This window comes from Myotis yumanensis, unplaced genomic scaffold (assembly GCF_028538775.1).
Source record: "Myotis yumanensis isolate MYYU_CA2020_CCGP unplaced genomic scaffold, mMyoYum1.0.hap1 SCAF_13, whole genome shotgun sequence".
NCBI lineage: Eukaryota > Metazoa > Chordata > Mammalia > Chiroptera > Vespertilionidae > Myotis > Myotis yumanensis.
In genome coordinates, this window is record NW_027223764.1 from 6,163,401 (window position 1) to 6,180,981 (window position 17,581).

The 17,581-nt window shown below is 49.3% G+C and overlaps 1 protein-coding gene across 1 annotated transcript; it reads left to right on the forward strand.

Annotated features, from left to right (window-relative positions):
* The first annotated feature begins 246 nt into the window (after positions 1-246).
* On the forward strand, positions 247-17,581 carry SFXN4 (sideroflexin 4). The gene is made up of 14 exons (XM_070432170.1): positions 247-395; positions 1,719-1,784; positions 3,191-3,265; positions 4,650-4,676; positions 4,762-4,816; positions 6,387-6,412; positions 7,130-7,183; positions 7,265-7,321; positions 7,448-7,513; positions 8,756-8,834; positions 9,690-9,805; positions 13,476-13,561; positions 15,180-15,297; positions 17,188-17,581. The coding sequence occupies exons 1-14, from the start codon at positions 357-359 to the stop codon at positions 17,263-17,265; spliced, it is 942 nt and encodes a 313-aa protein (XP_070288271.1). The 5' UTR covers positions 247-356; the 3' UTR covers positions 17,266-17,581.

Genomic DNA, 17,581 nt, shown 5'->3' on the forward strand with positions numbered 1-17,581 from the left:
GTGTAAGTGTGGGATCTGGGGCGTTAGAAGGCGGTGACACCGAGCAGCAGGCGCGTCGAGCGCCAGGAGCCGAGACAGCGGGTGACACCGAGCAGCGGGGACGAGCAGCCGGGACCGGATAGCGGAAACGGGGCAACGGGGCGCCGGCACGTGGAGACACGGAGCACCGGCGCGCGGGCCGGGGATTGGCACTGGGTGCGCGCACGCCCGGGGCGGGGCACGCCACCGGCTCCTCCTCCTCGCCGGGCCCGGCGGCCGCGGCCTCTCCGGCCATCACGTTGGTCCCCGGAAGACACGCAGGAGGAGGAGGAAGCGCGGGGGCGTGCGGGTCCGCGTGTGCAGCGGGGTCCGCCCGCATGGAGCCCAACGTGCACTTCTGGATGACCGAACGCCAAGTACGCCGGGCGCGGCGGGGGCGGGGCGGGCGCGGCGCGGGGAGTCGCCGGCTGGCCCCGGTGACCTTGGGCAGGCCACGTGGTCGCACGACCCCCTCCCCACCGCATTCTCCGGAGGGTCCCAAGGGGAACCCCAGCTGTTACCCCGTGTCACCTCTGCCCCAGGCCGGGCGAGGGAGGGTCGCCCTGCAGAGGAGTCAGTCCCCCTCGCAGGTGTCCGCGCTCTGCTGCCCGAGCTGTCGCTGAGTTCGGGGTGGCCTCAGGGTGGACAGGAACAGGGCCTCCCGGGAGCCCCCTGCCTCCCAACCTCCATAGGCTCGGCCACTCACCGAGACCGGGCCGCCGGGGACGGGTCACACAGGCCCCGCCTCCAGCTAGTGGCCGGGGCTGCGCTGTCCAATAGCCATGTGACGGGAGTCATTTGGTAATTTAAAGTTTTCTAGTAGCCAGATTACCAAAGGCAAAAAAAAACATCCGAAATTAATTTGAGTAATATATTGTCTTTATCCCAGTAGATACAAAACATTAACATTTCAACGTGTGATCTATATGAAAATTATTAGTGAGATATTTTACTTTTTTTTTTTTTTTTTTAATCTTCACCCGAGGATATGTTTTTTTGATTTTCAGAGAGAGAGAGAGGAAGAGAGAAACATCTGTGGGTCGCCTCTGGGAGGGTCCTGACTGGGAGTTGAACCTACAGCCTAAGTTCGTGCCCAGACCAGGAATCGAGCCTGCAACCATTTGGTCTACAGGACAACGCAACCCAACCAAGCCACCTTGCCAGGGTTACATCTTTTTTTTTTTTTTTTTTTTGGTCTTGGAAACCCAGTGTATATTTTACATATAAATTACATCTTGATTTTGCCTGGCCACTTATCCAGGGCTCCATGGCCGCATGTGGCTAATTGGACAGCACCGTTCTAGAACGGCCTCTTTCAGCCGTCACCTGAAGTAGGGCCCAGGCCAGATTTTTTGGGTGGGAAAGTAGAGAAGGGGCAGAGCCAGGACTCAAACCCTGTGAAGTCCGGGGGCTTTTTGAAGCAAACCATACCTCCTTTCTCCACGTGTCCACTGTTTAATTCCTCAAGAGCAATTTGGTACTGGAGTGGTTCAGAGCACAGACTGCCGAGTCTTTGCCCGGCTGGGTTCCCTTGAGTGCACTGAGCCCTTCTCAGCCTCAGTTTTCTCACCTGTAGGATGGGGATTCTGGGAGATGCTGCAGGTAGACAACCCCATTAGGTGGTCAGAAATAATGTTAACCATTAACATATCTTCGTTGTTCTGCTGTTAACTTCTCGGGTGCTTTTCCCCCTTCTTAAGTCTTTTTTTCAGAGATGTCTTCAGTGGACAGAATTATTGGATCCTACAAATTTGTTCATTTCAATTGTAAGTATTCTTCTTGCTTTCGGCGCTAATGGATTTTACATTTTATTCTGAAACAGGAAGACTGTGGTCCTTTGGAAAGCAGGTGAAATAACAATCCACATAGATCACCATGCTCTTACTCCTTCGGATGAGCTTGGTAGATTGGAAGGGTAATAAGTAAAAGTGGGCGTCCAATTAACACGAGTACCAAGCCCCGGGCCAGGTGCTGGAGGTTCGGAGGGGATCAGACGAACCTTGCAGGGGATGGAGGACAGACTGGCAATGCTAGTCACAGGCCTTGACCTAGGGATCCAAGGGGGGTGGGGGGGTGTCACAGGGAATTAGGGGAGGGTGTTGAAGGAAGGCTGAGGAGAGGGGACTGTGAGCAAAGCTCAGGGGAGGAGAGCAGGCCACCCTGTCACCAGGGCTTTGTATGCAGGGGATCCAGGTAGTTCTTAAAGGACCTTGTGTGTCACTTACGGGGTGGCCTTGCTTCCAAGCGAAAGATGGTTTGAACCAGGTGTGGCTGAGGGAGGTAGGAGAGAGATCCTGTCACCAGCAATGACCCTTAAGGGCCAGACTCAACGGGACACTCTCATCCCTGTGCTCAGGATGCTCCCGTCAGCCTCATTTATAACAGGAAATAACCTGAATGTCCATCGGCAGAGAAATATGATGTGGTATATTCATACAGTGGGATATTGATTAGCTGTTCAAAGCGATAACCTAGTTACCAGCATATATTAAGTAGAAACATACAATATGTGTGATGTTAAATGGGAAGACATGGTGTCTGTGAAGTTTAGTGGAAAAGCAAGATGCATAAATACAGTACTTATGCAAATTACAAAAAGCACACCAATACTACGTATTTGTTTATGGAGACATGCATTCATGTGTGTATACGTATAAAAAGCTGGACTGGAAGTTTATACCTTGAACTTGTAATACTGGTTACCTCTGATAGAATGGGGAGGGAAAGAAGACTGGGTGATGGCTGTTTGGGGGAGGGGGAGAGGTCAATACAACTGAATGTTTACAGTTGTTAATTCTGGATGAGGGGATTCTAAGCATATGATCATCCTTTGTATTTTCTGTATTTAATTTCCCCCTCAAATTAAGTAAAAAAGAGAGGAAAGAAGACTGCACTGATGAGGTGTGGGGTGAGTGAGAGAGTAGGGGCTTGCAGGTTTCTGACTCGCACACCCAGGCCGGTGGTGGTATCGCTCACAGCGGGGAGACTGCTGGAGCGGCTAGGGGGTCCCCCTGGGGATGACACCTGGGACGATCCGAACGGAAACTCAGTGGGTGGAGCGCCTTGGCTACGCGCCCCATTGAAGTCAGGTGTGACAAGCCTGTGACTCTCTTAAATCTGTGGATAAATCGGAGCAATGTTCAGCTCATGGCTTTATTTATTTTTATTTCAGAGCAAAATAGAGAAGTCGAGGCAACTATTGTTAACAAATGAAGATGGGTCTATTCATGACTTGCAGGACAAAAGGGTAGGTGTCACCTGCCTGGGTCAAGGCCGGGTGTGGTTGCCTGGGGGGGACTCTGCCCTCAGATGCTCTGAAAGGATGGAACGTGGTCTTTGAAAACAAGGGATGCACATTTTGAAATTGGGTTTGTTTTTTCATTGTAGTTAGCATTCCTTCTCTTGAGCCAGATTAATATGAGGTGCCAGTCGTAGGAACTAGTAATCAGGAGAAAAAAAATCATAGGCTTCCTCCCACGAAAGGGCTTTTAGTGGGATTCTCTGAGGTCGGTTCCTGGAGCCCTGTGGCAGATTCCAGAATGGAGGCAGGTCTCCCAAGTCTGGATCTATTTCCTATTAGAGGCTGGGTTCCGGGGCCGGGTTCCATTCCTGCCCAAAGACTCAAACCAAGTATTTGATACCTGCCTTGCCGTGAGCGTGTGGGCCTTTCCAGGGCCCACAGACATCTGTCCCGGGAGGCAGCCTGTGGAAAGCTCACAGATTCAACTTGGTTTTTCTAAGAACTTGTTGGGCCTCTGGACTTAGAGGCTGGCTCTCTTGCAAGGGACTTAGCTAATGGTGTGCTGTGTCGCCTGCACATAGCCTGCCGAGGGATAGGTTAGGTATTGGCCTTGAGTCCTCTCCAAGGTCAGTGACTTAGGGATTTTTAATGTTTTGGTCATTGTTGTTTTTTAATTGAAATATATATATATATGTGTGTGTGTGTGTGTGTGTGTATTGATTTTAGAGAGAGAGGAGGGAGAGGGATAGAGAGAGAGAAACATCAATGAGAGAGAATCATTGATCGGCTGTCTCCTGCATGCCCCTACTGGGGATCAAGCCCAAAACCCAGGCATGTGCCCTGATCAGGAATCAAATCAGAAAGCTCTTGGTGCATGGGCTGATGCTCAACCACTGAGCCACACCGGCTGGGCTTGTTGATTTTCTTTACTTGGGTGATCTCTTTGGTTGCTGTGAGCTCATTTCCTGTTTGCTTTGAGCTCTCCATATGGTATGTTAACAGTCTGCCCTCCACTCTCTGAAAAGTGGAGCAAAGGCAACATCAGAAATAGACTGGAGAGATTTGTTTGCTGTCAAGCCACCTTTAAAGTTATTGCTTGTGCCTAGCTGGTGTGGCTCAGTGGTTGAGCGTCGACCCAGGAACCAGGAGGTCACCGGTTTGAGTCCCAGTCTGGGCACATGTGCGGGTTGCTGGCTCGATCCCCACTGGGGATTGTGTAGGAGGCAGCCAATCAGTGACTTCCTCTCTCATTGATGTTTCTCTCTCTCTATCCCTTTCCCTCCCCCCTTTCTCTCTCTCTCTCAAGATCAATAAAAATATATTTTAAACACACACACACACACACACGCACACACACAAAAAGAACTATTGCTTGTTTTTCTCTTTTTAGATCCAAGAAGCTTGGAAGAGAAGTCTCGTAAGTTTCAGCCCCTTCCTAATGTTTAGCCCCAAAAAGAACAAAACCAAACATCAAACTAACCTGTGTGCTTCCCTTTTTGAAGGCAACAGTGCATCCTGACAGCAGCAAACTGATCCCCAGTCTTTTCCGACCTGCAGGTGAGCTGATTCTAAAGGTCAGAGGTGGGTGGGAAGAGGTGATATCTAAGAGTTACAAAACGCCTCCTGCCTTATTGTAATTGTTTTTTTCTAGAAGGATTTCTGACAGTGAGTCTGGAAACCACAGCTTAAAAAGAATATTTGAAGGGTGTGGGGAGAGCAGATTTGGGGCCCAGAGTCGTGTCCAGTGCTGGGGACAGATCTGGATTTGGGTGAGGGGACAGGCTTCCAGGCCTGAGCTGCGTCTCCGCCCTACCAGCACTCCATGCGTTCACCAACCCCGAAGCTCTCCAGGCTGCCTGCTAGTATTTTTATTTTATTTTATTTTTTTTTATTATTATTTATTTTTTTTTTAAAAATATATTTTATTGATTTTTTACAGAGAGGAAGGGAGAGGGATAGAGAGTTAGAAACATCGATCAGCTACCCCCTACATACCCCGCACTGGGGATGTGCCCGCAACCCAGGTACATGCCCTTGACTGGAATCAAACCTGGGACCTTTGAGTCCGCAGGCCGACGCTCTATCCACTGAGCCAAACCAGTTCGGGCTATTTTTTATTTTTTTATGTCTGTTTTTTAAATATATTTTTATTAATTTCAGAGAGGAAAGGAGAAAGAGAGAGATAGAAATATCAATGATGAGAGAGAGTCATTCATCGGCTACCTCCGGTACTTCCCCGCCCCCCACTGGGGATTGAGCCCACAACCTGAGTATGTGCCCTGACCTCCTGGTCCATAGGTCAATGCTCAACCACTGAGCCATGCAGGCTGGGCATCTGTTAGTATTTTTAAATGGAGGCTTAATTAGTTGTGCTGGCTGGTGAAATCATTGGCCCTTGGTGATTAGCTCAACCCCGGCCCCTCTCTGCTCCCTGGAGGAGGAAGTTAGGGGAGTGGGACAGACAGGTCCAACTTTCTCCTCAGGTGGTTGGTTCCCTGGCAACCAACCTCCAGCCTTGGGGGCTTTCCAAAGACACCTCTGCTGTAAACTCTGGTGTGGTTGGAAGGAGCGTGTTATGAGTAACCATAACCTTGACCTAGTAGTTCCTCTCACTTGGGAAATTCTAAGAAGTTTAGGATATTTGTGCTAGGAACGGGGAAGGAGAGCAAATTCACATTTTGTGTTACTGTATACTATTACTAGAGGCCCGATGCACGAAATCTTTGCAAGAGTAGGCCTTCCTTCCCCCAGCTGCTGGCACCGGCTTCGTCTGGAAGGTCGTCCAGAAGGATGTCCGGTCTAATTAGCATATTATGCTTTTATTATTATAGATAAACCACAGGTGTATTACATTCACGTGGCAGGGTGGCAGGTGCCGGTTAACACTGCTTACCTTCAGCGAGAGGGACTCGGAAGGCTGGTGGGTGGGAGCCCCGTTACGTCTTCCTGTGCTGCGCTGGTTTACATTTTTGCCACGTGCATATAGTTGTTTTTATTAAGAAAATCAGAAGAATGAGTAAAAAATACCCTTTGATGTCCGTGCCTTCCAGGCGGCTGGAGAAGAGGTGTGGGGAGGGGTGCCCCCTTCTGGCCTCTCTGCAGCCGTTGACCCCCTTCTCTTTGCCAGCTCTCCTGCCTTTCACGGCGCCCATGGTAAGTGAGCAGCTCCTTGCTGTTGTGTGAGCCGGGGAGGCACGCTGGGGGGTGAGGAAGATGTCCACCCTGCTCCTAAACCCCAGCTCCACGCCCCTGCCCGTAACTGCCCGAGAGATGGTCATGGGTCCCTACCCCGGCGCCTGTCTGCTCTTCATGTTCCCTCCCCGCCCCACGCCACACCCCACTTACCTAGTCAGGCAGCCGGGCCTCTCGAAGGACCACAGGGTCTCACAGGGTGACCCTGGCTTTGACTGCCTCCTGTGCACAAAGCACTCTGGGAGGAGACCCATGAGTTAAGATGTGCTTCCTTGCCACAGGCCCACAGAATGGGCCTTTACTGTGTCTCCCCAAGCCCTCGCCCTGGCACAGGCCCTCACCTGGGACCTGGAATTGCCCTCAGCAGGGCCAGGCCAGCTTGGTGCTCACGTGGTGACAGCACGACTCTGCCACTTCTGCCACACCTTCCCCTCTGTGTCCCTCGGAGAGCATCCTTCTCAGCTGCCTGCTCAGCTGCAGGGCTCAGAGGCAGGGGCCACTGCGAGACCCAGGTGTCCTCATCGCTTGTTCCATGACCGGGGGACCCTGCATCATGCCGTCCTCTCCTTGTCCCAGCTCCTGGGGACCCCACTTATGCATCTCCCCTGGGAAGTTCTTTGCTCCAACGAGCTCTCGCTCCCCTGAAACACTATAACTGCTTTTTTTCTTTCTTTAAAGGTATTTCTGTCGCTGGTGCCAGTGAAAAGCCTAAAGTCTATCGTTTTACCTCAGGTAGCACACATTTCAGTGTCGCGATTACTAAATTCTGTTCTTAAAGCCAAAATGTGACTTTCCGCCTCTGTCTTCCTGCAGTTGTCTTTCTGTACCTACAGTACAGCGTTCAACATCGTCAATGGAAACGCAAGTTACGTGAGTATCAGCGGCCCCAGGGGGTTGCAGCCTTGTACTGCATCTTCTGGAGTTATTCTTTGTTTTAATTATCTTTTCTGGGTAAACTGTGCTATTGGCTAAACATGTACTATTGTTTTTCCCTAGAACCGTCGCCCATTCGAGAGTATATTACTAGGGACAGGAGTGATTGCTTCTACAGCCTTTTTTGGAGTAGGTATTTTAAAATCTCTGTGTGTGTGTGTGTTAATCTTCACCTGAGGATATTTTTCCATTGATTTTTAAAGAGAGTGGGAGGAGGAGAGACAGAGAGAGAGAAACATCCATGTGAGAAAGAAACATCAATTGGTTGCCTCCATACACGGCCTGACCGACCGGGGCCAGGGTCGAGCCTGCAAACTCGCAACCCTTCCATCCACGGTCTGACACTGAGCCAAACCGGCTAGGGCTAAAATCTCTTTCGTTCTTCAGAATTCAAAACAAAACAAAACTTTACTCTGATTATAAATTTATATTCCATCTTAAACAATTCATACAATATGATTAAGACGTAAAGAAGGAAATAAAAGTCACCTGTAGCTCTATCCCCCCCTACAGTCATGTGAGTATTCCAAGTTTCTAGGCATATGTGCAGTATGGTTATCTTTTTAAAAAATTAATTTATGCTCCACAGACATGCTATCCACATTGTATATTGCTTTGGATGTCAGGATATTAGAATGGTTAAAAGTGTAGACTTTAGAGTCAGATAAGCCTGGGTTTGTATCCTAGCTTAATTCCTGAACAGCTCAGCTACTCTGGACACATTAATGTCCCTTCTTGAAACCTCCGTGTATTCCTCTGATGATCAGGAGAACAGCTCAGTGCTACACAGATTTAAAAATACACAGAGAGCCCGGCTAGTGTGGCGCAGTGGTTGAGTGTCGACCCAGGAACCAGAAGGTTGCCAGTTCGATTCCCAGTCAAGGCACTTGCCCAGGTTGCAGGCTCGATCCTCAGTGTGAGTGTGCAGGAGGCAGCTGATTGATGATGTTCCTGTCTTACCTATGTTTCTGTCTCTCTATCCCTCTTCCATCCTTTCTCTCTAAAATTTCAAAAAGAAAAAACACTTAAAAATAAATAAGTAAGTAAAAGAAAAATACACAAGAGAGCTTGGCTGGTGTGGCTCAGTGGTTGAGCTTTGGCCTATGAACCAAGCAATCATGGTTCGATTTCTGGTCAGGGCAAATACTGGGTTGTGGGCTTGGTCCCTGGGTGGGGGGGCTGTAGGAGGCAGCTGATCAATGATTCGCTCTCCCTCTCTGAAATCAATAAAAACAATAAAATAAAAATAGCGCGTGCTGACGGAGGACTCACCTGTGATAGGAATGAGGTCGATGCCAGCCCTCTGCTGTCAAGTGTGTTCAGCTGATTTCTTGTCCCATGCAGTGATGCTTTTTCTCTCTTATTTTCTAGTTATTCCCCCGTTTGCTCCTCATGAAGAATGCCGTGAAAAACGTTTTCCTGAGGGAAACCTTGCCTGCAGCCATTCTCAGTAAGCAGGGAGCTTGCGGTCCTTGTAGTCTCTGAGCCTTTCTCCCACCTTCAGGGACACCCAGGTCTTTCGGCCACGCTGTGGCTGACGACAGCCCCCGTTTGCAGCTGGCAGGTGCCCCCGGGCCCCAACGAGGTCTTTGATTTGAGAGGTGACCCTTTCTCTGTAGAGACCCCGTTAGCTGTCAAAGGATGAACACAGACCTGGAAACACAGATTACGTCCTAAAGACTACCTGTCCAAGCCCTCGACGTGTGTTTTTCACTTCATCCTGACAGCAGTTGATGGGTAGGCAGTGTTATCCCCATTTACAGATGAGGAGACCGAGGCAGGGGGAGGTGAAGGAACTTTCCTAGGTCACAGGAAGAAGCAGTGATCTGACTCCAAGGGAGTGACAGAGACATTAACCAACTACTTTAGGTTTGCTGTCTGCAAGGTCACTGGTTCACGCTCCAGATTGTGGGTTTGGGAATCAGCACTCTGAAGAGTTGGCAGAATGTCAGTGGTAAAATTTGGGAAATTGTTACGGAAACCTGGTCAAACCAGCTAAGCAAAAAAGGGGGGGGCATATTTAAAGGACCCCCAGGGTTTCCCCTGGAATCCTGTGAGGGAGCCAGTCTGGACTTTCCGGGGTGCTGGAACCCGGTGCTGGGTTGCGGTCAGGATCCAAGACCGACAGGCCAGCAGCCCTGACCCCAGCTCCACGGCCCAGCAGAGAGCCTGGTTGGCCCAGCCAGTCAGGTGGCCACTGAAGGTTGGGGAAGCACAGCCATAGAGGAAGAGGCTGGACACCAGAGAAGATGTCCCTCCCTGGACTGAAGCTCATCTCTGTTGTGTTCTCTGCTTCAACCCACAGCCCAGGTCAGTGCAATGAATGTTGCCGCATCCCGAAGTTTTGAGCCCGTACGAGGGATCGAGGTCATGGACAAGGAAGGCAATGTCGTAGGCTATTCCAGAAAAGCTGGGACGAAGGTAGGGGAACACGATGGTGCAATAGCTGCTTGCCTTTGGGGCACAGAAATGAATTTTCTGTTTGGGAGCTGATAAAAAATTCACATTTCCCTTCAGACTCTCCTTGTCCTGTCTGCCCTCATTATGCCGAGAGAGGTGTTCTGTTTTGCACCCCGATGTTGAAAAGATTGTGCATTAAGACCTGGCTGGTGTGACCCAGTGGGTTGAGCGTCATCCCATGCACCTACAGGTCAGGTCACCTGGTCAGTAGTGTGGGTTCTCCAAAGAAACAGAACAAGTATGGTATCTACCCATCTAGCTACCGATCTATGCATGTATGTGAAGAGATTTATTTTATTTATTTGTGTTTTTTTTGTGTTTTTATTGATTTTAGAAAGAGAGAGAAAAAAACATTGATTTGTTGTTCCACTTATTCTTGCACTCGTTGGTTGTTTCTTGTATGTGCTCTGACTGGGGATCGAACCCACAACCTTGTCGAATGGGGACGACGCTCTAACCAGCTGAGCTACCTGGTCAGCGCTGAAGAGATTTACATGCATTCAGCTCTAAGAACCTACAGTAGCCTATGGTAGTTTTATTTGGGGTATGGAGTTTTAAAATATTTTTTTAAACAAATCAGATCTTTTGGGTGGTACTGCGAACTGACTTTAGCTGAAGAATTGTCATGTGAGGCAGTTGTTCGCAAATGGCACGAAGAGCAGCATGAAACAGCCCCTGGAACGAGGCGAGGGAATGGCCAGCTGGCCAGCCTTCTGCCCAGCATGTCGGGGGAAGGAGGGGCTCAGCGAAAGAGGCTGCTCGTTCAGCCGGGAAATGCATCATTATTCGGCTCATGGAACACGTTACTCTCGATCTTAGCAACGATTCACGAAGCCGAATTACGAGCCATCAGCTATGTCTCGAAATAATGGCACCTTTCTAAACAAATTGGTGTGATAATTGCCCGTATCAAGGAGGGAACGTGCTGCCGGAAATCAGATACCTCGTTTTTGAAATGAAGATTCTGTTGCCTAAAGAGACATTTTTAACAGCTTTACTGAGGAGTAATTTACATACTATAAAAGCCTTGGAAGAGTATATAGTTTGGTGAATTTCAGCAGATCTAAGCAGTTACGCGGCCATCACCACAGTCCGATTTTAGAACATTTTCATCCCCCCCAAAATTCCCCTCGTGATAGTCACTTTCCCCTCCTACCCCCAGCTCCATGGAAACACTGATCTGCTTTATGCCTTCATAGTATGGCCTTTTCTAGAAATTTTATATCACTGAGCTGTCCGGCTTCTTTGACTTTTGAGGTTCATCCATCTTTTAACCCATATCAATCTTTTGTTGCTTTAGATCGCTGAGCAGTATTCCATGGTACAGATGGATGTACCACCTTTTTGCTTTTCCATTCCCCCGGCGACAGATGCTTGGGTTGTGTCCAGGTTGAGGCTATTAGAAGCAATGATGCTCTGAGCATTCGTGGGCAGCTCTCTACCTAGACCAGTGGTTCTCAACCTGTAGGTCGCGACCCCTTTGGCGGTCGAACGACCCTTTCACAGGGGTTGCCTGAGACCATCCTGCATATCAGATATTTACATTACGATTCATAACAGTAGCAACATTACAGTTATGAAGTAGCAATGAAAATAATTTTATGGTTGGGGGTCACCACATGAGGAACTGTATTTAAAGGGCCAGAAGTTGAGAACTACTGACCTAGACATATGTTTGCATTTCTCTTCGACTCAGTTTTAACTGCGGGGTGTGGGTGGCGTCCGTCGTGCCCTATTCATACAGCTGGGAAGAGAGAGCACATGTGTAATCCACAGGTTGTTCCTCAGCACCTCCTGCAGCCAGGCACCCTGCTAGGCTCTGGACACCCCAACCCGCCCCAGTCCGAATCCTTTCTCTCCGGGAGCCGGGAGCGCTGGGCCTCCCAGTGGGGAGGCAGCCACAGGCCCTGCTAGCTCTCTGGGTATCTAGTCCATCTCTCCGGGAGGAACTGCATTTTTTGCATGAATGCCAGACTGGGGTAAAAGAAAGGTTGGATGGTCTGCTTTAAAAAGGAAAAGTGTATCTTTTTCTTAAGAATAAAGTGTCTGCCACTGTGCGTAAGCATAAGCATTCTTTTGTCATTTCTCTGTCACCGAAAGGTTTCTTTTCTTTGGCTAAAATTTCAGAAAGTGCGTAACCAGCAATATCTGATTGTAATAGGGCACCTTTGCTCCGATTTCAGGAGCTTAGTTCACGTTGTTTTCCCTTCACTGGCCTTGTCGGCCACTCAGGTGCGAACTGTGACTGGTGCCCGGTGCCTCCTAATGACCGCTGTCCCCTTTGGCGTGTCTTCCCCTTGCACGGGGCACACGTGGACACAGGCCGGCCTCGCCCCACTGACGTGGACCCACACCATGCTCACAGGCACTCTTCTCTCCCTGAAGCGGAGCAATTTTATTTTATTTCATGTTCCTGAACGTTTATTTTAGGAACCACCCTCCTCGGTTCCCTCTGTGGCAGCAGGGAAAGGCATTCGCTGCAGAGGGATCAGATGAGCCGGGCGTTCATGTAATACGCAAAGAGCAGGTGCGGGCAGAGGAGAGGAGCCCGGAGGCTGCAGCCAAGGCCTGGGAAGTGGACGTGGGAGGCAGGGAGGCAGGGGAAGGGAATGGGGGCCTGTGTCCTTATTTATCTTGCACAGAGCAGTGGTGTATGTGGAGTTGTGTCTTACCTGGGGGTTGGGTTCTGAAGTTAACATGGTGTCGTTTGCAGTCATAATTTCCCTTGAAAGTCTCTTGCGTTGTCCTCGAGTACACATGATTTTGTGCATATAACCCAGACAGTAAATTATATCTTTAAATGTACACTACATAGAGCAATGTGCAGAATAGAAAAGATGACAAAACATTATCAGGTCTACAGACATGTCTGTGCAAAGTAAAATTTTATAGCACACTTTTTTAAAAAAATATTTTTATTGATTTCAGAGAGGAAGGGAGAGGGAGAGAGAGAAACATCAATGAGAGAGAATCATTGGTGCACACCCCCTACTGGGGATCGAGCCCGCAGCCTGGGCATGTGCCTTTACAGGAATCGAACCTGGGACCCTTTAGTCCACAGGCTGATGCTCAATCCACTGAGCCAAACCGGCTAGGGCTGTAGCACACTTTTAATTGCACAAGCAAAAATGGGGGCATACATGCAGACTCGTGGGTGTGATCCCTGGAGCACTCCGAGCTGGGCTTTTGGAGCAGTCTCCCACCGGAAGGGGTGGGAATAACGGGGGCTGTCAGGACAGGGAAGCCAGTGGTGCAATCCTAGCCCGAAAAGAAAATACACTAATAGATTGGTCCTCATGGCAAACACCAGCATTTCTACCAAGGGGATTGCCATTTGGTTCCGGGTTTGCTTGTAAGCTGCCTTTGCTTATACTTAGCATTTTATTTGGAACGGTCGATGGACTGATGGAGACCATCGCAGAGTCAGGGGGAGGTAAATCCGCCTTCAGTGTCTCCTGGCTCCGACCCCAGCTTTCCTACCTGCATGACCACGTCGGTGCTGCCTCCACCTCTCTCCACCTGGGTTATTTTTGAAGTGAGCAGGGAGAGCTGCTGTTTGCTTGTCTCTGTCATGAATTACAGAAATCGTCTCCCTCCACATCCTAAGCTGCTTCCTTTCGCTTTCCACTAGGCCGTCAGCGATACAGCAACATCCAGAGTCGTGCTGTTCGGGACCTCGGCTTTTATTCCTGAAGTCTTCTCACATTTTTTTAAAAAGTAAGATGCATGCTCATCTCCCCAGGGAGGAGTAACTATTTTGACAGTCAGAATCCTTATAAAACGTGTCTAATCTGCAGCTGGTGGGAGGGACGGGAGGAACGTGCTTCCGTGGTCTTCCTACTGAACACTCTTCGTCACACTTAGGACAGGAGGATTGACCTGGAATCCAGATGTGCATGTGCCAACAGACCTGGAATCGGGCCCAGGCCCTGTCCTCAGTTAGCTCTGCGTTCTTGGCCACGTCCCAGCATCTGCTGAGGCACGTTTCCTCACTCCCAGCACGAGGGGTTTCGATGATTTGCAGGTTTTCCCGGCTCTGATGTGCTGTGAATGCTGCCCAAGCCTCTGGCCCCTCCTTCATGCCAAGCATGGATTAAATTAGCTTAAATGGTCCCAGATTCAGTAGCCTGTCACCCCATTCGAGAAGCAAGCAATGTCCTGTTGGGAGGAGGGCGTGGGGATCAGGCAGTCTGAGAAGCCCAGCTTGCGGTAGCGCAGGCCAGAGGAAGCTGTGTTGGTTTAGATACGGGTACGGGCAGGGAGTGGAGCCTATGGCAGCTGAGCAGAAGCAGCTCTAGTGTGGGGACAGCCCTCTCCTCTCCTGCCACACGTTGGCTTCTTCCTGTCGATGAGGTATGTGACTGCCGACACCTCCTAGGTGTATCCTCACAGTGTCCTAATGGGAAAGAAAAACACAGCAAACCCCGGGGGGAGGGAGGGGGGAAAGGGATGTCTTCTCAGTTCACAAACTCCCCGGGAAGGATTCCATTGGCCCACGTGGGGTCACCTGCCTGTTGCTGAACCAATCCACTCTGTCCAGCATGGGGAGCCAGGAAGCCCCTGCTAGGAGCATGTAAGGAGCGTATTTTTAGGAAGTAGCAGCGTCCTGGGCTCCTGGGCAGCGTGAACTGGTACCTCCCACGATCAGTCCAGCTGGATGGGTGTGGAGACTTCTGCTCGGTCAGGATCTTTCTGGACCACTCTGCTGGCCTCAGAGCTGGGCTCCGGGAAAGCTGGGGCCCTGGATGCCTGTGTAATGGCACTGGCTGTCTACTGGGGAGAGATGGTCCTCGTTTCCCAGTGGGCCTTGGGGTGCCCTGGAGGACCCTGTGTCATCCCACAACCATGATAGTATCCAAGGCAGAGTGACTTCTGGCTGACTCAACCCTTCCGTTTTGCATCTGAATGAGCCCAGAGCGCAGAAGGGGAAAGGGACTTGTCCGAGAGTGCCGGGTCTGTCCGAAGCAGAGCCCCGAGCAGACTCCAGTACCCCCTGGCTCTGACTGACTCCCAGGATGGGGCTCTTTGTATCTTCCCACACTGTCTCTCACACTCTCAAAGGTCAGGGTCAGAATGTCACATCCGTGTCAGCAGAACCCCAGGCAGAGAGCACAGGCTCTAGGGCCTGACCTCTCACTTTGGAGCTGTGGGATTTTGGACAAGTGACTTGACAGTGGCTACGTTCTCTTGTGTATGTGGGCTGTGGAGCGATCAAATGAGCAAATGCACCTCTAGTCCTTCATCCTGGGCCTGACACTGGTGAGCAAGACAGTTGGCCACCAGCAGAGCAGAGGGCCAGCCTCTAAAACAAGCCCTGTAACCTTCTCTCTCCCAGGACCCCGTTATTCGTGCGATACCCCCAGTCCTTGTGGACCCTAAAGCTGTCTTGTACCATCTTGGTCATGGGCCTGATGGTGCCAGTTTCTTTCAGCATGTTCCCGCAGATACAACGGGTAAGTGCCCCCACTTGACTTCCTCTCAAAAAGGAATTTTTTCTTCCCCTCATTATAAGAGTAAAATCAATTATTTTCCTAAAAAAATCTGCCCAAGTTTATAAAAGTATAAAAGAAAATAACTTTATTGACATATAACCCCATCCCCCAGGTCCCTTATGCGGTTTTGGATTCTATTTTTCTTTTTTTAAATATATTTTTTATTGATTTCAGAGAGGAAGGGAGAGGAAGAGAGAGATAAACATCAATGACGAGAGAATCATGGATGGGCTGCCTCCCGCACACCTCCCACTGGGGATTGAGCCTCAACCAGGCATGTGCCCCCCGACTGGGAATCCAACCGTGACTCCCTGGTTCATAGGTCGATGCTCAACCACTGAGCCACACTGGCCAGGCTGGATTCTGTTTTTCTTAACAGTATATCAGAAGCCTTTTTAGGGGATGTTAAAAAAAACAACACCACCTCAGCTATTTTAAATGTTTTATCATTCCAGTGGAACAGTCTGCAATGATAGAAATGTCCTATAAGTGTGGTGTCCAGTATGGTAGCCACTAATCACGTGTGGCTGTTGAGCACGTGAAATATGGCCGGTGTGACTGAGGAACCAAACTGTAATTTTAATAAGGACTCACATGCGGCTGGTGGCTACGGTATTGGGCTGTGCGGGTCTGTAGACTAGGGGATGAGTCGGCCTGCCTGGACTCGAATTCCCAGCTGCTCCAGACCTTGATCAATTTGCTTAAACTCTGGGAGACTCTGTCTTTGCATCCGTTAAAGAGAGAGGGCTGTAATAGTATCTCTGTTCCTGGTCCCAAGGACATTGCTGATGCTAGTAGATGTTAGGGATTTCTGGCATTTCTTGGCTGAAAATCTCAAATGCTTGTTTTCTGTCACTGAAGTTAAAAGTCAGTCATGGCTCAGTGGACAGAGCATCGGCCCTCGGACTGAAGGGTCCTGGGTTCAATTCCAGTCAAGGGCATGTACCTCAGTTGCAGGCTCAGTCCCCGTCTCTGGTTTGGTGCAGGCAGGAGGCAACCAATTAATGTTTCTCTCTCTTTGTCCCTCCCCCTCCCTGCACTCTCTCTAAGAATCAATGGGAAAATATCCTCAGGTGAGGACTAACAACAACAACAAAAAATCAGGTGTGTCCTCATAGCATTTACAGGGTGGGGCAAAAGTAGGGTTACAGTTGAGTACACAAAACAGTTTATTCTTAGATTACTATTTATTATTTTATTTCCATACGAACAACTGTCAACCTCCTTTTGCCCCACGCTGTATACTTATGGAATACTTTTATTCACAACCCAATTCTCTAAGTTTAGGCTTATGTAATCGTTAATTCAGACAACTTTGCTAGCACATAGCATAAAAAGTTTTAAATTATTTAATATCGTTGCTATAGTCCTACAGAGGTGGTGAGGGACAAGGGATAGAGAAGAGTAGCTTCTCATTAAAATAGATAAAACAGAAAGAAAAATCTTTCGAATCCTCACAGTCCTTTTAGAACAGTTTTTGTTACAATGAGATTGCAATAAAAGTGAACCCTTTGCAAGTAATTCCTTCTGATTGCATTGCACTCAGCGCAGAGTGGATGGCTTATCAGCAGGTTCAGTCACTTACAGCAGCTTTCAGATCTCGTGGGATTGGCAGATTGTTAATGGTTGAAGCTGAGTGATTCGGACATGAGGGCTTATTGCTTTGCTTAAGTTTGAAATTTTCCAGAAGAATGTTTTTAAGAGGTTATGTTTTTTTTGCTCTAAATTAGACTTAATTGACTAAAAGTTGGACTGTGAAATAAATGCTTTCTGAAAATGTCTTTTAAAAAATAACTTGGCTTCTAAAGCAAAAAAAGTTCTTACTATAAAGAATTTAACTTTGTTTTTCAGATACAGTGCAGTAAACTCGAACAGGAAATTCAGTCTGCGACAGAAGAAACAGAACTCTTCTATAACCGAGGGGTGTAGGGGGGAGTTCTGGGTGCACTTGATTCCTAACCTTCCTCTCGAGGTTTCAGTTTCGAGAACTGTGCCAGAGGTCTCCTGGGAACCCCCGAGGCGTCTGCACAGACAGGATGGCTTCCAGCCACACATGCCAGGACCTAGTCGAGGCCGGTCGTGCCTGGGCTTCCAGCCTGGATGGGAGAAGAGACTCGGGGAGCTGTCCTGTCTGGCCTGCCTCCCCACCGGGACTGCTGAGGGCTGGGTGGTGGAGGGTCCCTTTCCTGTGTGTCAGCCTGTGAGCGGGCACGGTAAGGTGACTAATAAACTGGTCTGAAGTTGA